General features: G+C 43.3%; 1 protein-coding gene across 1 annotated transcript in view; it reads left to right on the forward strand.

The window, feature by feature from the left end:
* The window catches only part of LOC121292358 (protein unc-79 homolog), a 192,398-nt gene that overhangs the window by 65,682 nt on the left and 106,827 nt on the right, over window positions 1-19,889 (forward strand). The window contains exons 16-22 of the mRNA XM_041214209.1: window positions 445-568; window positions 1,748-1,888; window positions 9,318-9,539; window positions 9,838-10,065; window positions 11,704-11,836; window positions 13,940-14,019; window positions 14,106-14,254. Coding sequence (XP_041070143.1) covers window positions 445-568; window positions 1,748-1,888; window positions 9,318-9,539; window positions 9,838-10,065; window positions 11,704-11,836; window positions 13,940-14,019; window positions 14,106-14,254 — 1,077 coding nt within the window. The remainder of the gene's footprint in view (window positions 1-444; window positions 569-1,747; window positions 1,889-9,317; window positions 9,540-9,837; window positions 10,066-11,703; window positions 11,837-13,939; window positions 14,020-14,105; window positions 14,255-19,889) is intronic.

Genomic DNA, 19,889 nt, shown 5'->3' on the forward strand with positions numbered 1-19,889 from the left:
AAATTCTCCATAATCTATCTTGATTGAATCTTGCTCTGTCCATAGCAAACAAAAGTATAATTCACTTGATAACAGGTTAGGAAATGCATTGTGGCTCCCAAACAGCATTCAGGAATGATAACATGGTCAATCTCCTGTCTGAATGGTGAATTCACTTGCTTACCAAAGACAACATCTTCTTGATTGCATTGAGCTTTGAACATTGCCAGTCCACTAGGAGTTTTGTGGAAGTTAATCAAAATTAACCAGGGAAAGACTTCATGGGGCAAATATTTTATGATGAAATTACTTTTTTTAATTGCAGACACTTTATACTTTAATATTCATAGAATTAAAAAAATGATATAAGGTAACATTCTATAATTGATGTGCCACGTTATATTTTATTTGCATTTCTGTTAGTGGTTCTGATTGGAAGATAATGTTAACATTAATCTATTTCAGCAAAATGTTTGATATTGAACTTTGCCCATTACCATTTTCCTTGGAAGAGATGTTTGGTTTTATTAGCTGTCGATTCACTGGCTACCCTGCTTCAGTACAGGAACAAGCTTTACTTTGGCTTCATGTAAGTGTATATAAATTATTATTATAAATGATAATTATAAATAATTTGAAATCTTAGTATTAATTTCACATCTATATCTTAGTTACATTTGAATAGTGCTGGTGATATAAATTACCAAAAGACCATAAGACATAGGATCAGAAATTAGGCCATTCGGTCCATCGAGTCTGCTCCGCCATTCAATCATGGCTGATAAGTTTCTCAACCCCATTCTCCCACCTTCTCCCCGTAACCTTTGATCCCCTTACCAATCAAGAACCTATCTATCTCGATTCTTAACTCCATGCTCCTGCTGTAAAACCTCTATTCCAGCGGTGCTAATGACAGCATCAACCATACATTGTTGCCAAGTACCTACTACATAAAATTATAGATTAGCTGAGAATATTGTTTTACACAGTTACACAGAATGACATGAACTTCATTGCATAGTAATCACCCTGGAATGGCTCTACGATTGATCACTAACACATATTTGCTCTGATTTCCACATACTTGCACACTTGTACAAGCAAAAAGAAACAACTTCTACATTCAAGGTCCAAGAATCCCTTACAGGCAGACAACCTGACCTGACCCCAAAACTCCCAGTAGTTTACAACTTGCCTTGCTAAAGCTGTGGCATAAACCCAGGATCAAGGTCTGTCCTGATGTCAAGTGAGACTCCCTGGAGCACTGAGACTTTAACTCTTCAGCATTTTTGCAAAGCAACATTTATGGTACACCTGAAAGTGTTACAGTGATGATCAAGTAGCTTTGTTCATCCGCACCTGGAAGTTATTTAATAACTTTAATACATTGGGAGATTGAGAGATTCTTAAAGTTCCAATGTGTTTGCAAATAAATGTACGCAAATGTGTAACTCTAGGCAAAATAGTCAACTATTGTGCAACCACAGTGTGACTTTAAAAAACATATAGTTCTTTTGAATTGCCATTAATGATTTATTTTAACATTAATCACCACAAAAATCATGATTACTTTTATCACCATTGAAGATCTCACTGCAACTGTCAGATATGAAACAATTTAATCAATTGTTTGAGAATTGCAGTACATTTAGAGGCTGTTAAATTTGAACTTTTCAAATAATAAATGATCAGATTATGTTTTGCAAATGTTCCTGGCTTTAATATCCTGTTGTCTAACAAATGTAACTTTAGTCTATCCTTTGGTTAGGTTTTATCAGAACTGGATATATTAGTTCCTCTACCGCTATTGATTGGTATGTTTTCTGATGGAGTGAACTCTGTCAAGGAATTGGCCAATCAGAGAAAAGCAAGAGCCAATGAGCAGCCGGGAAGTCTGACTGCCCGAAGGGTAAGTTTCACTTAATGTTTGTTTCCATCAACTGGACAGAGTTTGCAATCGTTTCATTTGCTGCTTCTAGTTTTTCTAATTGTCAAACAGGAGTTAAGCATTTGAGGTGGGATGAGCTGGTTTTGTTAATTCCTCTTTTCCTGCACTAGATGTAATGCTGTGCACACACTTCACTTAGACTTCAATTTTGCCACTCCTTCCCGAGCAGTTTAGCTAAATTTTAGCATGGGCTGCATCATCCGGTCGGCGAGCAGGGTGCGGGGCCTGCTTGCTGACATGAGGTGACGTCAGGCGTGCATCCCAACGTCAACCCGCGTCATTTAGATTTTCAGTTCGGCGGGCGCACACTTAAGGCCTTTAAAAAAGTAATGAAGCCAATTAATGGACCTGCCCGTCCAACCTTAAGGTTGGTGGGCAGGCGAAGAGCCCAGGCGGCCTTCACAAAAAACATGAAACCTCATTCACGAGCGGGATGAGGTTTCATGAGGGATTTAAAATGTTTATAAAATGTTGAAATAAAAGAAATTGACATGTCCCAGCTCATGCGACAGTGTCACATTAGGGGACATGTCAGGAATTTTTTTTCTCATCTTTATTGACTGTTTAAAATCTGAGCCGCTCTCCCTGAGGCAGCACTTTGCCTCAGGGAGATCTGTGCGCTGTTTTGTGCACATGCGTATAAGAGCACACCCTCAGCTCAGGGAATCCTCCCTGCCCGCACAGGGAACGCATAGCACTTCCTGGCACACATCATGCTGGGCGGGCCTTAATTGGCCTGCCCACATAAAATAGCAGCCCGCCCCTGATTGGCGGAGCTGATTGGGAACCTGCCTGCTCGTGCCCACTCCTGCACAACACCCCTGATGGGGTGGAAGATCCTGCCCCATTTAAAAGTTGGCATCTGGTTAATGGTAGAATCTTGATCATGTTACAATCTCTGTAGAGACCAATATCTTTTAAACAGATTTGAACTTACAGTTCTTAGCTGAAAGAATGACATGACAAGATTTCACGTCTTAAAACTTTTGTAGAATCATAGAATTGTTACAATATCAAAGAAGGCCATTCAGCCCATCATGTCCAAGCTGGCTGTCCTAAGGAGCAATGCATGTACTGTCACTCCCCTGCCCTCTCCCCACATCCCTGCACATCCCTCCTCTTAGATATTCAGAAAGTTTAGAAAAATTTAGAAAGATTTACAGCACAGAAGGCAGCCACTCTGCCCATTTATCTGTGTCAGATGAAAAATGAGCCCACCACCCTAATCCCATTTTTCAGCCCTTGGTCCAAAGCCCTGGAGGCTTTGGGATTTCAGGTGCATATCCGGACACCTTTTAAATTAGTTGAGAATTTGTGCCTTTGCCACCCTTTTAGGCAGTGATTTCCAGATGCCTACCACCCTCTGGGCTGTCCTATGATGAGAAACTGATTTAATTGGGTTTATACTCTCTGGAGTTTAGAAGAATGAGAGGTGATCTCATTGAAACCTACAAAATTCTGAAGGGGCTTGATAGGGTGGACACTGAGAGATTGTTCCCGCTGGTCAGGGAGCCTAAAACATGAGGGCACAGTCTCAGGATAAGGGACCAATCATTTAGGACTGAGATGAGGAGAAATTTCTTCATTGGGGCAGGCAGTGGCATAGTGGTATTGTCGGTGAGCTAGTATTCCAGGGTAATGCTGTGGGAGCCTGGGTTTGAATCCCACCATGGCAGATGGTGAAATTTGGTTTCATTAAAAGTCTGATGATGACCATGAAAGCATTGCCGATTGTTGTAAAAACCCATCTGGTTCACTAATGTCCTTTAGGGAAGGAAATCTGCCATCCTTACCTGGTCTGGCCTACATGTGACTCCAGACCCACAGCAGTGTGGTTGACTCTTAACTGCCCTCTGAACAAGGGCAATTAGGAATGGGCAATAGATGCTGGCCTAGCCAGTGACACCCCCATCCCATGAACAAAATTTTTAAAAACTCAGAGGGTTGTGAACTTTGGAATTCTCTACCCCAGACAATTGTAGATGCTCCATCGTTGAATACATTTTACTGTAACAAATGTTTAAAAAAACACTATTGACTAAAAGCTGTTTTCTTTTTGTAGGCAACTTATACTTTAAATGACAGAAAGTGAAGGTCCCATTGTATACTTATCCCCCATCACACTCTCCACAGATTTACAGTCTTTTAGCAAACAGTACACAGTTGCTTCCAGCTTCCAATGGATTTCTGTATCCCCGTTTTACTGTGTCGTAACTTTGAATGACTGTCTCCAGGTGCTTTGCTCATTTTTTGGAAATTCACCAACAGCAGCAAAGCCTGTTCTGATGACTCTTCTTCCCCCTGGCTGTGTCAGAACAAATTGCCTGGAATCCTTAGATGCCTGCAGGTCGTCTCTCTTCAACTTGAGATCGTCTCCCCCCTGCATCTGGCTGTGGTAACTCACAAAAGCCAAGCAGCACAAAACTGCTGTCTGTCTGTGATATTCATTGATTTGTAGGGAAGCATGCAAACTAATCTCCAAAAATGGCTTACGTTGTCCTCTTCCCCTAGCAATGTGAAACACATTAACCTTGCATTTAGGTAGAAATGCTAATTAGCTATCTTTGACCCCAACTCCCTTTCATCTTAGAAGTAAATGGACAGTTTACAGCACAACTGTTTACAACCTGGTACCTTCAACTCCTTTCTGGGACTTTGTGAGCCTTGGTTTACTGATGGTAAACTCAGAGACTGCTGCTATTGTCCCCATATGTAAGTACTTGTGCTCTCTTCTCAGTGCAACAATCTAACCCTTCCTTTGATCTCTAACAATCAAACCACCCGGGTTTATTATCAGATAGACTTCAGAACAGGCCACATGACCCCCTTCATTTACGCTAAATTTAAAGCTACAGTCCCAAAATACAATAATCTTATAAACCTCATAATTGTAACAATTGATAGTGACTGAAATGATTCTATATACGATTTTTAATTCAATGATAAATGTGCCAAATGCCTGTGGGGGCTATTCTACCTTAGTTCTTAACCCATTAATGAATTTATAAAATCAGTTAAAGCCACTCACTATGCTGACTTGGAAATATATTGCCGTTCCGTCACTGTCATTGGCTCAAAATCCTGGAACTCCTTTCCTAACAGCACTGTTGGTGTACCTACCTCACATGGACTGCAGCGGTTCAAGAAGGCAGCTCACCCCAAACTTCTCTAGGGCAATTAGTGTTGGGCAATAAATGCAGGTCTAGCCAGTGATGCCCATGAATGAATTAAAAAAAAATCAACACACAGCTGAATTTGACATAAACAAGTTAACCAGCGCAGTAAAAATAGAGCATAGAGGAAACAGTTTTGACTTGCAGAAGTCTGTGAAAAAGCAGAATACTGTGAATTTGGAAATTGGAAATAAAAACAGAAAATGCTGGAAGCACCCAGCAGGTCAGGCAGCATCTGTGGAGAGAGAAACAGAATTAACGGGCGAAATCTTCCACTTTGAAGTCTAAGTTCGGTGATGGGCGCGGAAGTGAGTGATTTCCGTTGGCGAGTGGGACAGCTGAACATGCATGATCTTGCATTGTAAAGCTCATTACTTAGTCGTCCATGCCGAGCATGTTAACTCTCATGGAGGGGTGGGCAGGAAGCCGTTACCTTACGGGCTTGAAAGTCTGTGCACCATATTTAAATGGCACCCAGGCATCCTTCCTCCCTTCCCTCCCTTAGCCTGCCTCCCATGTTCAGCCTCTGCTCTACCCTTCCACCCTATCTCTCTCTCCCCTTCCCCCCCCCCCCCCCCCCCCCCCCCCCCCCCCCCCCCATTCTCCCTTCAACCTTCCTGCAGCTTATGCCAATGACACCCAAGAAGCCAAATGCAGCGTCTACTAACCTCAAAGTTTTGGAAGAAGTGAATCTCACAATATACGCCACTTATATACAGGTGTAAAAGTGAACATTCTAATTTCCTGCTGATGGGGAACTTAATTTGGCGGGGGAGCTTAATTCTGGCAAGGTGGACTTTTAATGACACGCTAATATATGTAAAAAGGCTTCCCGACATTGTTCATCAGGAAGCTCGACCAGTCTTTAAGATCCCAAGAACAGGATTCTAACAGTTCACCACGATGTTGGAAAACTTATTTTTGGCCTCACTCCAAATTAAGCCCGCCACACCTCCTGCTGTTGGCAGGACTGGAAGATTCTGCCCAATGTTCTAGGTCAATGACCTGTCATCAGAACTGGGAGAAGTAGAGATGTCATAGGATTTGAGTAGGGGGTGGGTGGGACAAGGACAAAGGATGGTCTGTGATAGGGTGGAAGGCAGGAGAGATTAAATGACAGAGGAGTGGCGTATATAAGTGGCGTATAAGTGGCGTATATTGTGAGATTCACTTCTTCCAAAACTTTGAGGTTAGTAGACGCTGCATTTGGCTTTCAGGGTCAAAGGTAGTAGTGATGGGGCAGGAAAGAAACAAAAAACATTCCTAGTGCAGATGTGCTGCTCTGTGAATGCAAAAAAATTGGAGAAAAACCAAAATATGCAAAGAAAAGAAAACAAAACTGGCAAGGACGGGTGGTGGGGCAGAGCTTACAGTCTGAAATTGTTGAACTCAGTGTTGGGTCCAGAAGGCTGTAGAGTACCTAATTGGAAAATGAAGCGCTGCTCGTCAAGCTTGTGTTGAGTTTCACTGGAGCAGCGGAGTAGGCCAAAGAGAGATGTCAGCGTGAGAGTAAGGTGGAGAATTAAAATGACAGGCCACTTTAAGCTTGGATCGTCACAAAGACGATCTGAAAAGTGATCATCCAACCTACGTTTGGTCTCTCCAAGGTACAGGAGAAGACATTGTGAGCAGCGAATGCAGTATATTAAAGTGAAAGAAGTATAAGTAAATTGCTGCTTCGCTTGGAAGGAGTGCTTGGGGCCTTGGATGGTGGGGAAAGAAGAGGTAAAAGAGCAGGTTTTACAACTCCTATGTTTGCACAGAAGGATGCTATGGAAAGGGGATGGGTGTTTGGGATGGTTGAGGAGTGTATAAGGGAACAGACCCTTCAGAATGTTCCTTCTTTCAGGTGTTATGGATTGCAAGCTCTAAATACTCATGGGTACCAATGCACTTCCAGATTTCTCTTTCCCTTCCCTTCCCTCTGACCCCACTACTTCTAATCTCAGCCTTGCTCATGTATTCATGATATTCTCCGACCGGCCCTTCCTTTTCTGATGCTGGACAATCTTCCCTTAGCAAAGTGTTCAGCTTTAATCTCTCACACCCCCACCTTAATCAGTTTCGAGCTTGGCCTGGTGTTGAGTCCTTCTTCTGTCACCTTCGCTTCTGTGTCTGCTCCTTTGGCCAGGAATCCTCCCCAGCTCAATGGACCCCCCCCCACACACACACACACACACACACACACACACACACCCACACCCACAGCCATCATATTCAAGGGATCATTTTCTGCCATTTCTGTCACCTCCAGCATGATACCACCACCAAACACATCTTCCTCTTCCCTTTCAGCATAACCTTTCCCATTTCCGATGAAAGGTCATCAACCTGAATTGTTAACTCTGTTTCTTCTCCACAGCTGCTGCCTGACCCGCTGAGCATTTCCAGCATTTTCTGCTTTTATTGTAAAAGTCCATATTTAGCTTGAAATTTAAATCTTCTGTACTTGGTGTCCAACTTTGAATTATGGCCATATTTTTTTTCCAACTGTTAACATTGAAACTGCTTAGAATGCAAATCCTCATTTCACCTGGAACTCTTACCAGATGGAGATAATATTCTATGAGTTAGGTTCAAATGTGGGCATGAATGGTCAGTGACCTAAGCTGCCTTATTAGTCATCCCCCCCACCATCATTTGTTAGAACTAAGGTCTCTGTGGAAAATTTATTAATTTTTTAAGAATTATACTAACGGTACTTTAATGTAAATGTTATAAAGGTTAGTAGAAAATTATCACATGGACATTTTCTTGCAGGTTTAGTGCAAAATACAAGCCAAAATGTGTGTGTTACTAAGGTCAATGGTTTAAATTTTGGGATGATTCTGAAAATGTGACAACCAAATAATTTTGGTTAGACACAATGGCTGCCTGAAGTTTAAGCTTTGCTTCTGAAAGCAGGATACTATATGCCAGTGGTAGGACATAGGTTTGATGCTGCTGATGTACCACAATCATACCTAGAATGGAGGTTGGCATTAGAAGTCTGATGCCTCTTCAGATGAGGGGTAAAGTAGAGAAGGATTGAGCTTGAGACTTGCAAGCATGCTTTTTAACAGGTAACTCTGGGCTGGATTCTACAGGGCACCATGTTCTCTGCTACCCCCACCCCCCTTCCCTCCACTACCGACCTGCTTACCAAAAAGTCAGCTGCCCCACAGCCTTCTTACACTCAGGGTGTGACATTCACCCCCACCTGGGGCGGAAGTCCCATCTAAGAGAGCTGCTGACCTGTTTGATTGACCAGAAGCTCTGTAGTCTCAGCAATGCCAGGTTCACTGCTGTGACTGCAACCAGCCCCCGAAGAAGAGGAGGAGGTCATGGAGGCCAGACTCTAGTTAAGTCCAGGGTATTGGAGGGGCCTGCCCAGCGAGACGGGGTGAGGCGGGCCATGTTTGAAATGCCAGGGCAACCAGGGCAGAGAGTTAAAGGTGGTGAGGTGCTTTCGATGGGCATTAAAGTACCACTAGTATAATTCTTTCCTGATGCAAGCTCACCCAGTAAATGCTGCCAGGCTATCTGCTTGGTGTGGGTCCACCCCTGCTACAAGTAACATAGCAGCTCAAGCAGGATGAGGCACTTAAAGTTCCATTAATTGGCCAGCTAAGGGCCTCAACAGGCCTAAGGGTGCACTGGCCATCCAACGCCTCTACTGCCGCTGTAAAATGGAAGACAGATCTGAGGGACAGGGGGTGTGAAGACAATGGGCATGCCATGTGCTGTATTTTACGAGTCCTCCCCCCTCACCCCGTTTCCTTAAAACACATTAGTAGGGGAGCATAAAATCCAGCCCCTGACTGGCATTCCCAGAATTTGGCCGAATTTGTCCACTTCTTGCGAACTGATGTGGTGTGCCCAAAGGAGAGAATGGGAACTGGATAAAAATAGAGGGATATATCCCTAGAGAAAGAAAAATAACTTAGAATTCTGCATTTGGTGATTGATCTACTTCAGATGAGAACAGGTGAGTTGAGATATCAGTCCAGTCTGAGATTTGTACCAATAATTGATTATCACTAGAAATCATTGTGTAGGTGTGTTATGATTGAACATTTAATGGCTTTGAAATATTAATGTATAACTTTGCATATGCCTTGTACAAATTCACTCAAGCTTACATGTTTCAATTGCTAATCATATGTACGTTTTATATTGTGACTTTTTCTTTATTTTCTTTGTATCGTTGTCCTCATGAATACACTTTCTCCTCCCAGGTTAGCGTTGTGTCAGATCCTGGACGGAGAGGCCAACATTTTACTCTTAGTCCTTTTCCCAGCCCCTTTCGAAGCCCATTCCGTAGCCCAGTGCGCAGTCCATTCCGTGGTTGTTTTAAGAATTTTGGATCTGCAGGAGGAAGAGCCATTGACTTTGACTGTGATGATGATGACATGAACTTAGCTTGCTTTATCTTGATGTTTGATTTGATATTGAAACAGGTAATGAGTTTATTGCTCCTTTTCCTGGTATGCCATATGTAAAATTTCAGGCCAAAGATTAATTTGTGAATGATTTATAGAGGAGTATGTTATTGATTCGAAGGATAGGTATTTTAACTTCATCATTAAGCCACGGTACTCTATCATTTTATATTTGAAATGCAGTGCAAGTACTGATATAAAGTTATTCAAAGCCATCATGACAAACAATAAAACTGAAATATATACAAATGTTTAATCCAAGAACAAAGCAGAAGTAATTAAGCATTTCTTTAAACTTCTATCTCCATACTAACAGATGGAATTGCAAGATGATGGTATAGTCCTTGGTCTTGATCATGGATTGTCCAAGGACATCATTTCCATTATAAACAATGTATTCCAGGCACCCTGGGGAGGCTCACATACCTGCCAGAAAGATGAAAGAGCAGTTGAATGCAACCTTTGTCAGTCCAGCATTTTGTGCTACCAACTAGCATGTGAACTGCTGGAGCGATTGGCACCTAAAGAGGAAATCAAATTGGTGGTAAGGAGCGACAGATGTAGATCGAAACTAGGTTTGGGTGTTAACTCATGGGGCTGGATTTCACGCTCCCCTGCTGGCAGGGGGATATATAAAATCCACCGAGTGGTCTTCCTACAGCCTACCCGCCTGCCCCCGACTTGTCTGAAATTTTGAATTGATGGGGGGGGATGCTCACCTGCCTGTCATTGGCCCTATTGGAATCCCAAACCATGCGTGACGCCCGCTAGCTTTAGCCATGGGTGCTGGTGTCAGGCAAGGTTTTGGTGGGGGCGGGTGGTCCCCCTGTGCCCAGCAGAGCCACCTCTCCCCTCCCTCCCCCACTATTCCCCTAAGGTCATTCCCACCTGTAACCCTCCCCCTGGCCTGTTGAACCCAGCCCCCTTACGCCCTCACTGAGATCCTTGAGCCTGAACTTACCTGTTCTTCTTGGCGTGGTGGGAGTGTCTGTCAGGGTTTCTAGGACTACAGAGCTGCCCGCCAATTCGACTGGCTGGCAACTCTCTATGGCAGGACTTCCTCCTGAGACAGGGATGGAAGTCACACCTTAAAGGAATTAATGCTGCTCCCAGCATTAAATGGCTATTGGGCAGCTGTCAGCATCGTGGGCAGGCTCACCCCTCACCTGACCTTTTAGCCAGGGGTGGGAGCAGGGACTGTGGCACCTTCTAAGATTCAGCCCATGGGTACCTTATTAAAATGACACTGTTTCATAATCTGTAATGTTTTCCTATTGTATTATTTGTCCTTCTAGAAAAGTGAAAATGCTGAGCAACAGCATTAGTGTGGGCGCCCTCATCCACAGCAAACTTGTTATTCTTTTATATTCCAATGATAGCTCCTAGTATGGCCTAGATTAGCTCTCTGTAGTCAAAAGGGAGCAAACACGGTGATATCTGTCTTAGCCATTTATTCCCTCAATCTGGCTGGACACGTTACATGCTATTGGGCTTCATCACCTCTGCCAATTTCCCAGTACTCCAGGATCATCTAAGATAAACCTTATGTCTTTTATTCAATTCCAATCATTTCCTTAAACTCTTGCCACTGACTTGTATACCCTTATATCCAGCAATAAATTTGAAGAAGTTATATGCTTGGTTGCCACCAAGTTTGAGACTATTTGTTCAGCTATTTCTGCTGCTTCCCCCTTTCCCTTACCCACCAAGTCAAACTTCCCTTTATGTCTCTTTCTATTCTATGAACCCAAATATTTCTCTAGCTTCTCTCCATTCCTCCCTCACCCACGATTACTGCAAACTTGTATCATTAATGAGATCTACCTGCTACTCTCTTGCTTTGATTTCCACTAAAATGCAGACCACCTAACTTCTCTTCCTAGCCCCCATGCTAGCTGATGTTGTAAATAGTCCCTTTCCCACAGGCACACCTTTTCATCTCCTTTCCAAACCAATATCTTCACTCACCTAGCTCAGTCCCTCTGTCCTTGCAAACAACTGCCCCATCACTGCTCCTCTCCAAAGGCCCGTAACGTATAATTCCCTCTAAATTCCATGCCTATCTTTCCCATAACTACTTGAATGAACTTGTTCAATAGGTTTGTGCCCTTGCTTCACGTTCAAAACAAAATATCAATAGCTCATATAGCTTCCAAGTCAGCATGTATTTGTTCCCCTTTAGGAACCCACTGACAGCTTTGAAGAAAGTATGCTGTTTTCTAGGCCTGAGTTCACCATAGGTTTTGAAGGAGAAGATGAAAATTCAAAAGAGGAGGAAAACCTAATATTCAATAATGGGTGTGAAGAAAATCTTGGTATGTGATGCTAATGATTATTTTTATCAAAAGTGCCATTGTTGAAACTGGCTGCTTAAAAGTTTTCATTGACTATAATAGCAGCAATTACAGGTCATAAAGTAATTCATTGGATAGAAAGCACTTTAAGATATCTAAGGGTGTGATGTGGTATATGAAAATGGGTTCTTATATATTTTTAAAATGCATATTAATTGCTAGTTTTGTGCTCTGATGTTTAATAATATTGGTATCTAACTTTGATCAGTAATAGTGAAAACTTGACATAATTATAGAGCCTATTGTTATCTATTTATGCATTGAGAGATATTGATTGTATACCAAATGAAAACCAAGCAAGCTTTTCTGTGTTAAAATATTGACATATTTTGAGACCATAGACATCACACTGAAAAGATCTATAACTCTTGAATTGTGTCATTTAGAAGCAAAGACAACAGGGATGAATTCCTTCCAATTGTCCAATGGGGGCAGAGCCACAGAAGCTGGAGAAATTTCTGAAACAGTTTTAACACTGTCATTTCACAGTTCTATGGCTCTTCCAGTGAAGTAACAGTGGATGACCAGGAGACCCCCAGCATTTGTTTATCCCCAATGTTTTTGGAAACTTTTGATTCTTGTTCTGATTGTAATCTCACAAAGGCATTAGAAAGGGAAATCCAGAATATTGTGTTATGACCGGGATGGGAGGAATGTGTGAATTGTCAAGCACTGCTACTGCGTGGGCCGTACCATTAATTTAAATATTTTATTTTCTCACCAATTGTGTACCTATACTTCTAGTACCCAGGACAAAAGAGACTCTGACCAGGCTTCTTTCAAAAAACTCAATGATTAATTTATCATAAAATACAACTTCTTTTAACAAATTGCATGGAGCGGTTAATGCACAATTGTAAATGGGAAGCCTAACTATCTATCTCTTCCTAAAGAATTCCCCCAGCATACACTCAGACAGACAAACAAAAGATAACCAGATGGAGTCTCTCTGCAGCGATGGTCTTTAAAGAATGGGCATTATAAAATAAAGGATAAAGTCCGTGGTGTTCCCTCATGTGAAGGCGGGCCACTGGTCCAGGTGGTTGTCTGAAAACTCTCACCAACTGGTCTCAGCTTTGCAGGTCCAAAAGCAGACTAGTTACACTCAGATGAGGGCTCTGTGGCTACAGCTTGATAGCCACACACAATTTTAGGTGAGGCAGAGAGAGGTAGCCTTCCTTCCTCAGCTTGTTCCCCAGCAAGACTGCATTCAAAACCACAGGTTCAAACTTAAGGTTTGCCTCTGCCATGTGATTGCCTTTTTGTCCTCCAGCTTTTCATTAATTACAGGTCTTTGCAGTTCAAAACAAACAAACAACTCATTCTCAAGTGCCATATAGGTCAGGTGATTTCTTGGAAGAAACCTGCTTCTTGACAGTTCCAAGGTGAACTTATTACCTTCTTTTAAAAAAAAATCACAGGTTAACACGTCCTTCCATTTTGTAAAAGAAAAATGCAGTCTTGAGAGATATGCTTCTAACAATTGACCCAGTAGTATATAGCTGGGTGAGGATGATGTGTGACTTGCCAAGGAATTTGATGATAGTGTTCTCACAACTATGTTGGTCTTGTCCTTCTTAGTGTTAGAGGTCACAGAATATGAGCTGCTGTCTAAGCAACTTTGTTAAGTTGCCACAGTTCACCCCATAGCTAGTACATATTGTATTCATAGTCTCAATCATGAAGGGGATTTATAGAACCCAGTAGCAGGGGGAATAATCAGGTGGACTGCTGTGACCTGGAGGTATCGAGCTTCCCAACTGTTTGGTGTCTAAACCCATCCAGATGTGCGTTGAGTGTTCCATTGTATTCCTAACTTCTATACATTCTTGTATATGGGGGAGACAAAGTAGTTTTGACCCTTACCATGAGTTCCCTATGTGCTACCTTCGCAACAATTATTCAGAGACTAATTGTTAGACAGTAACTCAAAAGTATAACTTGTTCTGCTCCAAACTAATATCAAAAGAGTTTGAGTAATAAATAAATGTTTTGTCCCTCAGAAAAAGCAGTGATTTGATTTATACAGTTACTAACATTTTTAATATTTGTTTTTTAAAATAGAAACGAAGAATAATGCAGAGCAAAATTTTAATTGCCAACAACTCCCTGCCACATTGAAGCTAATACATACAATATTGCAGGTAATCATTATTTGACCTGTTCAGTTATACTTCAACACTTGTGTCTTTTAATTTCTTGACCTTGCATCATTTGTTTGTGTCAACAGGAAATGCCAAATTGTGAGGAGCCAGACATTCTTTTCAACATGCTCAATTGTTTAAAAATACTGTGTCTACATGGGGAGTGTTTGTATCTTGCAAGAAAAGATTATCCAAACTTTCTTGCTTATATTCAAGACACAATGTTGATTTCAAGGTAAGGTTAACACAGTATGAAATACTGATAATTTATCATTAATTGTTAGAATGTGTAGTTTGTAAATGTGTTTTTCCAAATTAACTATTTGGTTTCCTATACAAGTTTATAGTTTTTTGAAGTATTTAGAACTTCTTTACAGATTTTCTGATTGCTTTAACTTTGATTTATTTAAACTTTTACAGAGATATTGAAACAAATCTCACTTTGTGTAGGAATTATTAATTTGATCAGAGATTAAGTACTTAATATAATTTATTTCCCAGAAATGTGAATAGGTCTGAAGTTATTCATATTGGCCAAAAAAAACCAGAAAGGCAGAATATTTCTTAAATGGTAAGAGGCTAGGTATCCTTGTTCATGAATCATTTAAAATCAGCATGCAGGTGCAGCAAGCAATTAGGAAGGCAAATGATATTTGGTCTTCATTGCGAGGGGATTTGAGTGCAGGAGTAAAGATATCTTGCTGCAATTATATACAGCCTTGGTGAGACTTCACCTGGGGTATTATGCACAGTTTTGGCCTTCTTATGTAAGGAAGGATATACTTGCCGTAGAGGGAATGCAACAGAGGTTCACCAGATTAATTGCTCGGTTGGCGGGATTGTCGTATGAGAGAGATTGAGGAGACTGGGTCTGTATTCCCTAGAATTTCGAAGAATGAAGGTTGACCTCATTGAAACTTACAAAATTCTCATAGTACATGACAGGGTTGACGTGGATAAGATGTTTCCCCTGGCTGGTGAGTCAAAAACCAGGGGATATCATCTCAGGATAAGGGGTAGGCCATTTAAGACTGAGATGAGCGGGAATTTCTTCACTCAGAGAGTGGTGAATCTTTGGAATTCTCTACCCCAGAGGGCTGTGGAAGCCAAATCATTGAGCACATTCAAGACAGAAATCAATAGATTTCAGGAGACTAATGATATCAAGGAATATGGAGATAGCATGGGAAAGTGGCGTTGAGGTAAATGATCAGATATGATCTAATTGAATAAGGGAGCAAGCTGGATGGGCCAAATGGCTTACTCCTATTCCTATGTTCCTAATTAACAAGAGATTATCATTAAATCAACTTTCAGGGCTTATGTTATAATCGGTCCTTCAGTAAGGATGTTGCAATGCATCACTAACACATTGTGATCTAGGTATTAGCATTAAGTGTGGTATCCATAACTGGCAAATGACAAGCACAATACAGAATGATACAACTTCAACAGCATGAATCACACTTTGTGTTGGGCATTTAAAAAAAAAGACATTGTTGCAACTAGAGAGCCAAGACTTAGGGCGGAATCATCCCAGATTTACACTAAGTGCAGTTGCGGGCGGGTAAAGCGATGTTTTACCTGCCGGCCGCGCTGGTGGGTTTTCATGCCGTGTCATCCCAAACCTGCCACGTTATCTTTGTGTTCCTGGGAACTACGCCACACCGTCACCTCACTGCATCATCACGCCAGGCACCACAGGCCAGAAATAGAGGAGCGCAGATATCTCAGAGGATTATGGGGCTGAAGGAGATTACAGAGATGGGAAGGAGCAAAGTTATGGAGGGATTTGAAAACAAGGATGAGAATTTTAAATAAAAATAAAAAATGCTGGAAAAATTCAGTAGATCAGGCAGTATCTATGGAGAGAGAGACGACAGGGTTAACGTTTCAAGTCCATATGACTTCTTCAGAGGTGAAGAGAGGTAGAAATGTGATGAGTTTTGTCTTTTCAAATTTTTTCCAATTTTTTTCCCTACCCATCCCCCCACCCCCACAGGGCCACCTGTCACTTGTTCTTATGTTTTGCTTTCACAGAGCAGTTGTTCTGCTATTCACATATTCTGTTATCTTACCTTCATGCCACTCTCAGCACCTTCTTCAGTCTTTAACACTATTGTTAACACACCCTTCGTCTTGTGTCGTTGACATCTTTGTCAAATCTCTCCTGAGCTCCCACTTATCCCTGACCTTCTATTTTGCTCCAACAGTTTCACCCCCCTCTTACGCAGTATGAAATCCATCACACTTCTACCTCTCTTCATCTCTGAAGATGAGTCATATGGACTCGAAACGTTAACTCTGTTTCTCTCTCCTCAGAAGCTGCCAGGCCTGTAGTGTCTTTCCAACATTTTCTGTTTTTATTTAAAATTATCATCCCTGTTTTCAAATCCCTCCATGACTTTGCTCCTTCCGATGTCTGTAATCTCCTTCAGCCCCACAATCCTCAGATATCCGTGCTCCTCTATTTCTGGGTCTGTTGAGCAGCCCTGATTTTAACCATTTTAATCTTCAGCTCCCAAAACCCTACACTCTGAAATTCTCTCTACACTCTCCACCTCTTTACTTCACTCTCCTTCAATATGATCCTCAAAACCTACCTCTTCTTATGAAGTTCAGGCCAGATTTTCACCCTGAATCGGATGTGCAGAGACGGGAGAATCCCTGGCTCTGTGAGCCCGACCTTTAAAAATGGCTGCCTGCAGGTCGGATTTTCATTTTGGGGGGCGGCGTGGGTGGACTGGATTAGAAGTCGGCCTCACAGCCCCTGCAATGAGTGCGAAGGCTGCCGGGTGCAGAGATGGGCTAGGTGGAAGGCCTGTCTCTGTGCTCTGACGCTGTGTTGAATTAAATGAAAAGGAAACATAAAAAAGCCTCTCAGTCCCCACCTCTCACCCCTCTCACCCCCAGACACTTCCCATGTCTGTTCCATGCCAACCCATGCCACCTCCTGTCTGCTGCCCACCTCCATGGCACCTCATACCCCCTATGCCAAACCATGTCCCTCTACCCACCCCTCATACCCACTATGTCCCTATATCCCCATGGCCCTTTATAGCCCTTATGCTAACATAGTGTCAACTCATGCCAACCCAAGCCCCCCCCCCACCCACCATACTTGGTCCTTACCCCTTCCATGCCAACACACCTAGTATCCTTTGACAGCTCTTTGACACTTCCTTGACAGCGCGACAGTTCTTTGACAGCATGGCAGTTCCTTGACACTGTGACTGTTCTTTGACAACTTGACAGTTCTTTGACAGCATGACAGTATTGTTAGACAGGTTGACAGTTCCTTGACAGCCTGCCAGTTCTTTGACATCCTAATGGTTTTTAACAGTTTGACAGTTCCTTGATGGCCTGACAGTTCTTTGACAGCTTGACAACTCTTCGACAGTTCTTTGACAGCTTGACAGTTCTTTGGCAGTTATTTGACAGCTTGACTGTTTATACACTTTTTACATACAATCATGTTCACTTTTAACAATCTCAAAGGGTTCCTTACTCCCTCCAAAGGGTGGCTTACATTTCCAAAGGGGTGTCTTACTTCTCCTAAAGGGTGCCTTACCTCCCCAAAGGTGTCCCAGGATGAGATCCCAAGTGGTACACTAGCTATCCAAACAAAATCACTAAGTTCAGACCTCCTCTCACCTGGAATAATCTGCACACTCTGGCTTTCACACGCATGGCCTACCAAAATCCCACTTCATTGGAGACTGGTAATCTAATTGGCTAGCTGCCTTTGTGAGCCGTGCAAATCCTGGCTGGACTCCACTCCCACCCCTACAAAAATGGAACATTCCATGTTTGGGGCAGGACTTAGGATTTCTGGCCATTTCTGCGGCTCTCCATCACAGTGGGCCACAGTGTCAGATTTTGTTTGACAATGTTCCTGTGACGCACCTTTGGGGCCTTTTTCTATATTTAAGTGCTATATTAATACAAGCCACTGTAATATGGACAGTTTCCCTTATAACATGTACATAGGATTTATAATGACAGAAGTTGACAGGGTGTACATACAGACTTAAACATTTTTAATAACTCAGTAGTTGATCACCTCTGGCATTTCACATTAGGAGGCAAGATCAAATAGAATTAGAAGCTGTTTTATTTAGACCAAGGTTAGCTAATGTAATTCAGTTTGAAATTTAAAGGCGTATGTTTTGCCTTATTTTTATACTTCTATGATAAATCTCTATGCTTACATATGTCATGGAAACTGCTTATGTAAACTTGTCATGCCATAATTACACTTTCCCACCAGTTCTGACAGTCCCTCCCCTCAGGATAGTGCAATTATGCCAGGCTTGTCCAACATGCCCGGGAGCCGGATACGGCCTGCACAGCATCTTCATGTGGCCCACGGAGCCAGTTTTCCCAAATCCCAGTCAAACAGTTAAGTTTGAATGGGAGATTCCACATGGAGCTGCTCCTCCAATCACAGGTCGTTTCTCACCCACATTTGTGGGAGAGAAACAATTTGTGATTGGAGGAACAGCAAACACCAGCTGCAGTGTGTTTGGCGCCCGGGAGCCCAAGAGCGGGGAGCTGAGGGCCATGGAATCCAGGAACAGGGAGCTGAGGGCCGGGAAGCTGAGGGCCAGGGAACTCCAGGAGAGGGGAGCTGAGGGCTGTGAAATCAAGGAGCAGGGAGCTGAGAGCCGGGGAACTCCAGGAGAGCCCAGAGCCCAGGAGCAGGGAGCTGAGGGCCTGGTGACTCCAGGAGAGGGGAGCTGAGGGCTGTGTAATCAAGGAGCAGGGAGCTGAGAGCCGGGGAACTCCAGGAGACCCCAGAGCCCAGGAGCAGGGAGCTGAGGGTCGGCAGCCCATGAGCGCGGAGCTAAAGGCCAGGGAGCCCACGACAGGGAGGTGACAGCCACGGAGCCCACAAGCAGGGGTGCCAGGAAGCGGGGACCAGGCATGCAGAGTGGAGAACAAGGCAGCAGGAATGGGGCCCACTGATGTCTGAGTAGGTGAGTGATTGGAGACTATAAGAGAGAGAGAGACTGTGTGTGTGTGTGTGTGTGTGTGTATGGGGGGAGTTGGGGTAGGATAGAGAGAGAGAGTGTGTGTGAGGGGGAGAGAGTGTGTGTGAGGGGGAGCGAGAGAGTGTGGGAGGGGGAGAGAGAGTGTGTGAGGTGGAGGGAGGAAGTGTGTGAGGGACGATGGGGAGAGGGTTTGAGGAGGGGAGAGGGTTTGAGGGAAGAAGTGGAGCAAGGGAGAGGGTTTGAGGGAGGAAGAGGGAGTGTGTTTGAGGGAGGGGGGAGACGGTTTGAGGGGGTAGAGAGGGAGAAGGTTTGAGGGAGGGGAGAGGGACAGGCTTTGAGTGAGGAGGGGAGAGGGTTTGAGGAAAGAGGGGTGATTAGGCTTGAGGGAGTTGAGGGAGGTGTGTGGGGAAGAGGGTGTGTGTGTGGAGAGGGTGTGCAGGGGAGAGGTTGTGAGGGGATAAAGGGAGATGGTGAGAGGGGGCAGAGGAAAAGGGTGTGAGGGTGGGGAGGGAGAGGAGAGAGGGAGGGCACAGGGTCAGTGTCCATAAGCATGGCAGAATTTTACGCTCAGTGGGCAGGTGCACACCTGACCTGAACGAGTATAAAATCGTGCGAGATGACGTCAGGCGAGTGTCCCGACATCTTTGCGCACTCGCGCGATATTTTGCTCAGCGAGCCTGCGCAGCAGTTGCAAGTGTGCCCGCTGACAAAGTGGGCATTTAAGCCCATTAATGGCACAATTTTCAGTGATTTTTCTTGGCCTGTCCAATGGGCCAATCGGCCAGGCAGCCTTTACATTTATGATGAAACCCCATCCAATAGGGGGACGAAATCTCCTTTCGGAAATAAAGTAAAAAGAAATATCTGGGGACAGCG

Source organism: Carcharodon carcharias, chromosome 20, assembly GCF_017639515.1.
Source record: "Carcharodon carcharias isolate sCarCar2 chromosome 20, sCarCar2.pri, whole genome shotgun sequence".
Taxonomy (NCBI): domain Eukaryota; kingdom Metazoa; phylum Chordata; class Chondrichthyes; order Lamniformes; family Lamnidae; genus Carcharodon; species Carcharodon carcharias.